At 36.3% G+C, this 8,064-nt stretch overlaps 1 protein-coding gene and 1 long non-coding RNA gene across 2 annotated transcripts; one reads left to right on the top strand and one right to left on the bottom strand.

The window, feature by feature from the left end:
• Nucleotides 1-3,240: 3,240 nt before the first annotated feature.
• LOC147543356 (uncharacterized) lies at nucleotides 3,241-4,633 on the bottom strand. Its single transcript, XR_015223322.1, has 2 exons — nucleotides 4,135-4,633; nucleotides 3,241-3,456 (listed from the first exon to the last, which is right to left on the bottom strand). It is a non-coding gene; the product is annotated as an uncharacterized LOC147543356 (long non-coding RNA).
• A 56-nt stretch (nucleotides 4,634-4,689) lies between these two features.
• Nucleotides 4,690-7,624, top strand: LOC147543355 (putative UDP-arabinopyranose mutase 2). The gene is made up of 4 exons (XM_086634022.1): nucleotides 4,690-5,282; nucleotides 5,964-6,214; nucleotides 6,299-6,467; nucleotides 7,001-7,624. Exons 1-4 carry the CDS (start codon nucleotides 4,956-4,958, stop codon nucleotides 7,334-7,336), a joined length of 1,083 nt encoding a protein of 360 aa, XP_086490148.1. The 5' UTR covers nucleotides 4,690-4,955; the 3' UTR covers nucleotides 7,337-7,624.
• The last annotated feature ends 440 nt before the right edge of the window (nucleotides 7,625-8,064 follow it).

Raw genomic sequence — 8,064 nt, 5'->3', positions numbered from 1 at the left:
CTCACACAGGTGCGGGATTTTGTTCTTGGTGAAGACTCCACGAGCCCACTCAAAAGGCCTCCACATGGGCGACGACACAAGATTCGTCTTATCATCAGAGTACACAGCGATATCGTGGACCACCCACAACGATATTGTCCTCACTTTAGCCACCACCAAGCGGGGACAATATCGACAACTGATAAGACTTAGGACATCACAGTAATGAAAAGACTAGATTTACTTCCCTACAGTCTCAACGTTCTTGTGATTTTTTCCTAAATTTTAATTCGTTTCATTATGCTGCAATTATTTTGGTGTGTGAAAGGAGAAAATTAAACATTATAAAAAGGAATTTTTAAACATTTTGTTTATACTACTCTTTTTTTTTTTTTTTTTTTTTTGGGAATTTGGCCAAAACTCCCTAAGAAATTATGACTTTAGTTAAAAAGGATTCATCAAAGTTTTTTAGGCTTCACCTCCCTGGTGGCAATTATGTAATTTTCTATTTAAGTGAAAAGACCAACCTAACCCTAGTCTAAGAAAATACCTTGCAAACACTTTGCACTGCCTTGCAAAGCCTTGCAAACACCTTGCAGAGCCTTGCAAACGCCTTGGATAACCTTACAAACGCCTTGGATAACCTTACAAACACCTTGCACTGCCTTGCAGAGCGTTGCGAACACTTTGCAGAGCCTTCAGAACACATAGCGTGACTTTTGCAAACACCTTGCATAATCTTGCAGAGCCTTGCAAACGCCTTGGATAACCTTACAAACGCCTTGGATAACCTTACAAACACCTTGCACTGCCTTGCAGAGCGTTGCGAACACTTTGCAGAGCCTTCAGAACACATAGCGTGACTTTTGCAAACACCTTGCATAATCTTGCAGAGCCTTGGAAAGCTTGCAAACACCTTGCAGAGCCTTGCAAACACCTTGCATGGTTTTTACAGACACCTTGGATAGCCTTGCAAACACCTTGCGGAGTCTTGCAAACACTTTGCAGAGCCTTGCGAACACCTTGCATGACTTTTGCAAACACCTTGCATAACTTTGCAAACACCTTACAGAGCCTTGAACTGCCTTGCAAAGCCTTGCAGACACCTTGCACTGCCTTGCAAAGTCTTGCAAACACCTTGCATAGCCTTGCAAACACCTTGTAGCGCCTTTCAAACACCTTGCATGACTTTTACAAACACCTTGCAGAGCCTTGCAAACACCTTGCACTGTCTTGCAGAGCCTTGCAAACACCTTGCAGAGCCTTGCAAACACCTTGCATTTTAAGCAACATCTCTTTCAAGCATTTTATCGAACACATTCCTTGCATCAACTATACTTCCACAACTTCCATAGAAATTCAACAAATAAGTTTGAACATAAACATCAAAACTAACAAAACATCATAACTAACATAGCAAAAAAATTACTTCAGCTCTAAAGATTCAAAAATTGGAAATTGTAACTTTCTCTCTCTAAAATTCTTCACAAAAAACTTAACCAAAACCCTTGAAATCATCTTCAAGCAACAAGCAAATAGATTCAATCACCAAAACCTAGAAACATCAACCTATCTTATAGCAAAAATCGATTCAAACCCTAGAAATTCAACTCGGCCGCCACAATTCCACTAGCTCGATTTGTCCTTAAGAAAAAACAACTTGATTTATTTTAGTAATTGGGTTCCTAGGTATTTGTAATTGAAGAAAGGGTAATTTGGACTATTAAAAAGTGAGTGCCTGTAAAAATGTCCTTCAAACCTATTTTTAAAACTTATTTGGGGCCTAGCTTGTTTAAAAGTTAAGTTGTCTTTTTAACGAAAAAAAAAAACATAAACCTGTTTTTTTTTTTGTTGAACTAAATTTTGTTTATACTACTCACCGACCTCACCTTAAAACTAAGGAAGCTGCACTTTGGAAGATATAGTTTGAGAATAGATTTTTCTTAAGACCAAGATCCAAGATTGAGCTGTCAAACACGTTATTTTGAACACTAAAATATTCTCCAAGTTGTATTATTCTTCTCTTTTACATATACAGATCATGTCAACTTACATGGGAATACCACTTTCTATGCACTCTGTTCAACTTTGGCACGACCTTCCATTTATTTCTTTAATCAACAACTAAGGTTGGGGTTCTTTCAACTAAAAAAAAAAAAAAATTTAAGATTGGATTTATTTTCACCATATTTTGTGACATCAAATTGATTTGTTTGATTTCAGATGAATCTGAACCGTCTAAGTCAGATAAATTCAAAATTAATACGAATTAGTCAACCGAATGAGTAAGATAAAAATTAACCATCTAAATTCGAGTCAATAAAAAAAGAATTCTACCTCACTTTTTCTAATTAATTTCCTTGTCTGTGACTGTTGCCGGTCTCTATTCTTAATCCCTTACTCTTGGTTTCGTGGAATCCACATATAATTGTTTGGGTTGAAATGCATGCAATTCCAAGTTAAAAACCTATTATGTGAAGGAAAGTTATGGGAAACTTCCATTTTATGAAGTCCAACCCCACATAAGTTCACTCCTAGATGGTACAATTTGGATACAAAATCAAAGATATTATAGTATAAAAAATTTACGTATGAAATAAAATCAGAGAAGGTTTATCACATTTTTTACCAGAAGTCCATAACAACCTAAATATAGAATACTTCAATAAATCTATATAATAAAACAGAAGGGAAAATGATGACTGGGACAAACATCCTTATTTAATAAGAGATATTGTTTAGAAGCCCTTCCCAAAATTTAAGATATAGTCCTTCGTAGAAATAAAATAACCTATTTAAAAAATCTTTCTTAGAAATAAAATATCTAATTTGAGAAAAAAATGAAAGAAAAGATATTGCAAGGGTTAAAAAACGAAAATGAAATATCTCTTATAAAATAACTAATTTAAGAAAATGAAATAAAAGAAAATAAATAATAAGTAGAATACCAAAAAATTATGGTATCCACTATATAGAAATAATAAATATTGAAAGTCGTCAAATTTAATTGATGACTGGGACAAACAATATTGTCTTGAAGCCCTTTTCAAAATTTAAAATATAGTCCTTTGTAGATATAAAGTTACCTATTTAAAAAACAATAATCCTTTCCTTCTTAAAAATAAAATAACTAATTTAAGAAAAAAAATTCAAGGGTTAAAAAAAAATAAAAATAAAATCTCTCTCTCTCTCTCAATAACTAATTTAAGAGAAAAAAACAAAAAAATAATATCTAATAAAAATCTCTCTCTCTCAACAAAATATAACAATAAATTTCGTAACATTTGATTGATACAAGTGTCCATGCCCTAGGGCACGGGATATACCATACTATAATGTATAAGCTCGATAATTGAACAAGAGAAACTAAACGACTACAAAGTTCATAAAGATCAATTACCTAGAAAACAAGACTGATGATGCTTCAAAGATGATCTTGTCCATATGTTTTACCTAATGATTCTCCTCACCATCAAGCTACAAAAATTATAACACATAAAAAAAATAGATTTAGAAGAAAGAAAACCGAAGTTTATTTTATATTTGTGAGAAATCTTAAAGAGATAGGTTTTCACACGAATTGAGAGATAATATTTTCTCATGGATCAAATCTTCTCTGTTTATAGAGTTACATTCTATAGAGAGAGTAAAGGAGAGAAACCGTGGGAAGGTCTCTTAAGATTTGGGAAATTTCAAAAGTCTTAACAGACTTTGACCACACTTAGAAGACGTATGAATAAAATCAACAATCAAAATTCCAGTAGAAAACAATTCTCACACAAAGTGATAGTCAATCTCCACATGCTTGGTATGAGCATGGAAGACAAGATTGAGAGCCAAATGTTTGGCACCCATATTATCACACTTCAGGTGCAGAGGAAGAGTCAATGGAAACCCCAATTCTTCAAGCACATATGAAATCCATAGCATCTCTAAAGTAGCAACAACCATCGATTTATATTCAACTTCTATGCTAGACCTAGGCATCTAGCAACAATAGGTTGTTTCTTTAATGTCCAAGCAACCAATGTGGAGTCGAGAAACACCCCCAAATCCACTAGTTGATATTTTCGAATCAAGACACCCAACCCAATCAGAATCACTAAAACACATATAAGGAAGAGATATCACTTGAAAAAAATGGAAATAACAAACCCTAAGTTGCCATTGAGATATCTCAGAATGCGTTTAGCCTTTTGGAGTTGAGATGTTCTTGGGGCAGCCATGAACTGAGCAATGTAATTGACTCCAAAACAAATATCAAGTATGATCATGGTCAAGTATTACAGACCACACCCAAGCTTTGAAAAGGAAAAGGATCCTCGAGGATCCTACCATCCAGACTTGAAAGGCATTTTACATAAGATAATGCCTCTAAAGTTGCCTCATTTTTTTGCTCTTAGTTCATCCCTCTGTTTCAATCGTTGTGGACTTAAGACAGAGCAGTCGGAATTGGGTATGTCCGAGGACACTAAGACTGACCTAATCTATGTTATTCAACCCCAATTAGGCCTAGTCTGAATACCCTTAGACGAGTCCAATTTGTGGTGCGCGAAGAGAAAGAGAGACCGAGCAAAAAGAAGAGGAGCCTATAGAGCCACCCTTGGTTCAATTGTGCACACACACCCCTACCAATAATTCTTTCTCACCAAACAAGGACTCTCAAAACAAAGTCAACAATTAATAGTATACGAATTGGAGGACATGTGTAGGGTCAGACAATGTTCCCAAAATTCATGACTCTATTTACCCGGAACGACAAAACCCGAAGACACCGGCGACTTTTGAATTTTTGAACGAGTCCTTTATTTTTCATACCCACGTATTTAGTTAAGACTCTTTACGCGTGTGAAGATACTTAGTTTCGCACGTGTCAAACACCTCAGAAAAAAAGATTTATATACAACTCGCAACACTTAAACCTAGGTCATTCTCTTTCTCTCTGCATCTCCTCTGTTTTCCTTCCTTCTCTAACAATGGCGGGTTCATCGTCCATCAAACCCACACCTCTTTTGAAAGATGAACTTGATATCGTCATACCCACAATTAGAAACCTTGATTTTCTTGAGATGTGGAGACCTTTCTTTGAACAATACCATTTGATTATTGTTCAAGATGGTGATCCATCTAAGACTATTAAAGTCCCTGAAGGGTTTGATTATGAACTTTATAATCGTAATGATATTAACAGGATTTTGGGTCCTAAAGCTTCTTGCATTTCTTTCAAGGATTCTGCTTGCAGATGCTTTGGTTATATGGTTTCTAAGAAGAAGTATATCTATACCATTGATGATGATTGCTTTGTAAGTTCATCTTTTCAACTACCCTTTGATCTTATCTTGCTTATGTTTTTTCTGTGGGTTTTGATCTGATTGACCTGTTTTACAATGAAATTTTGTTAGATTTGTAATTGGGTTTGATCCATATTGATTATTGTTTCTTCTTATATGATGTAATTTTCCTTCTTTTGTGGGAAAATTGGTGTTTTTCTTCTTGGGTTTTTAAATCTTTATCATTCCAGAAAGAATTAATTTTTTATTAGGGTTTATGTTCATCTAGTGAAACTGCAATTTGCATGTGGGGTATTTTTGTTTTAGATCTAGAATTTGTAAGTTTGGATCTGAATTATGCATTCTGAAATTCTGTTTGGATTACATATGATCTCTGACTTTTAATCTTATTCTAGATGAGAATTTGGATGCATGAGTCAGATTAAAAATAAACAAACTGAAATCTGATTAAGGTCATCTTAGACTTCCAGTCTGGTATCAGATCTGAGTTGAGAAAAAAATCCATCACTCATTGCTTCTAGCAATTGGATCTGGATCTCTAGTCATATCTTACTATACAGATTATAAGATCTTCGATAGTTCCGAGCTTTGTTTTCTTTGGGGATCCATTAGTACGGTCAAATCTTGAATTGAGCTTTGATAGTGATGGAGTTATTTTTGTATTTAAACTTGGGGATTTTTGTTTTGCCTTAGGTTGCCAAGGATCCATCTGGTAAAGATATCAATGCGCTCGAACAACACATCAAGAACCTTTTGTCACCATCAACTCCCTTTTTCTTTAACACCCTCTATGATCCATACAGAGAAGGTGCAGATTTCGTCCGTGGGTACCCTTTTAGTCTCCGTGAGGGTGTACCTACAGCTGTTTCTCACGGTCTGTGGCTCAACATTCCTGACTATGATGCCCCCACCCAGCTTGTCAAGCCCCGTGAGAGGAACACGAGGTAAGGCATTGTCAATCTGAGTGACCGAAATTCAAATGCAATGTTTATTTTCGACTGTTATTAATCTTTGTTATGTCTTCTTAGGTATGTTGATGCAGTTCAAACAATCCCTAAGGGGACTTTGTTCCCAATGTGTGGTATGAATCTTGGATTCGACCGTGAGTTGATTGGACCTGCTATGTACTTTGGTCTCATGGGCGATGGTCAGCCAATTGGGCGATACGACGATATGTGGGCTGGATGGTGTATCAAGGTAATAGGCCTTTCCTTAACCTCCTTTAGTTTTATGACTTATATACTTTGTTTGACTTTCTAAGTTTAATTCAACTTTCGAAGTCTGATGGTCTTCCACCAAACTTGCTGAGAGATCCACATTTTTCAAAGCTTAACTAGTTAGGTTAGAATGCTATGAATATCTCTCGATTGTCCAGATCACAATCTCACCAAGTAGTTGAGGGTGTGCCGGTGTGGTTCAGCTGGGAATTGGCCCAAATCGATTCCCAGTTCTCACTGATCTGAGCCGTGTAACTCGGCAAAATTTCAGACTCATTTCGGCACGGCAGAGTTTCAAACTCAACACCTAACTCAAGTGTTCAACACGGGCTATCCTGATCCAATTGCTGAGAAACTTGGGTGGATTGGCTGATCCCAACTACTTGGCCGTCTCGGGAGATACAGCTTCTAAAACCAGTTGAAAAAAGGTCAATGGTGCATAAAGTCCTGACGCAATAAATGTAAAAAAGGAAAGTGAGTTCCAAGGTATCTAAGTAATGTTTCTTTATATAGGTGATATGTGACCACATGGGATGGGGAGTGAAGACAGGTCTTCCATACATCTGGCACAGCAAGGCAAGCAACCCATTTGTTAACTTGAAGAAAGAATACAAGGGTATCTACTGGCAAGAAGAGATCATTCCCTTCTTCCAGGCAGTTAAAATCCCAAAGGAGTGCACTACTGTACAACAATGCTATATTGAGCTCTCAAAGCAGGTTAAGGAAAAGCTCGCAAAGGTTGATGATTACTTCGTCAAGCTTGCTGATGCCATGGTCACCTGGATCGAAGCTTGGGATGAGCTCAACCCATCTACCACCGTCGCCAACGGCACCACCACCAAGGCTTAGGGAGATGAAGAAAACAAACCTATTATATTTATTAGTAGCATTTCAGTTGAGTAGTATTTTGAAGTTTTATCTGCGTATTGACGTATTATTGTTATTTATTTACTTTCTATTTCATAAACACACAGGCACACCACATACACTCTTTCTCTTTCTCTGAAGCTTTTCTCCATTAGGAGGTAGGAGTTATTCCATTAGCTGCAGGTTGGCGCTGAGATGTATAATCGACTTTAATATTATTTCTTGATTTTGAGTTTAGATTTGAATAAAAGTTTGATGATATTTTGGCTCTTTCAGGAGTGTTTGATTTCTATACGTAACTGAAGTCCCACTTATAAGTGGGTCACTAATTAGGCTGTTTACTTTTTCACTTGATAAGTAAAACCCTTTTTTTTTGACCTGCAACTCAACAAGATACAACAATTAGTTATAAGAATTGGTTGAGCGATTTTTTGGAGAAAAGTGAAAACCCCCCTGGTTTTCCCACTTTTTTTCATCGCAACCCCAACCCCACTAGATGATCCAAATCACCATTTTCAACCACTGTATCTTGACACGAATCTCACTGAAATTAGTAGATTTACTCTCCCTGCTACATAGTCCTTGTAAAATCTCACTAATACACTCCATCATCTCCCCCAAATAACCAACCACAAAACGGATCATTGTCACGACAACACAACCAATCAACGAAGAAAACTTAGAAATTAGATTTCACTTCCTTGCACATA

Source organism: Eschscholzia californica, unplaced genomic scaffold (assembly GCF_041429995.1).
Source record: "Eschscholzia californica isolate CP2 unplaced genomic scaffold, dmEscCali1.0.p SCAF_4, whole genome shotgun sequence".
Lineage (NCBI taxonomy): Eukaryota > Viridiplantae > Streptophyta > Magnoliopsida > Ranunculales > Papaveraceae > Eschscholzia > Eschscholzia californica.
The sequence above is the reverse complement of the archived record's forward strand: the minus strand, read 5'-3'. Positions and strand labels throughout refer to the sequence as shown.

Excerpts from the sequence above, each read along its gene's own strand:
- LOC147543355 (XM_086634022.1), top strand. The coding sequence starts at position 4,956 with ATGGCGGGTTCATCGTCCATCAAACCCACACCTCTTTTGAAAGATGAA. Across the intron at positions 5,283-5,963 it reads CCATTGATGATGATTGCTTT|GTTGCCAAGGATCCATCTGG; the intron begins GTAAGTTCATCT and ends GTTTTGCCTTAG. Across the intron at positions 6,468-7,000 it reads GGGCTGGATGGTGTATCAAG|GTGATATGTGACCACATGGG; the intron begins GTAATAGGCCTT and ends TTCTTTATATAG.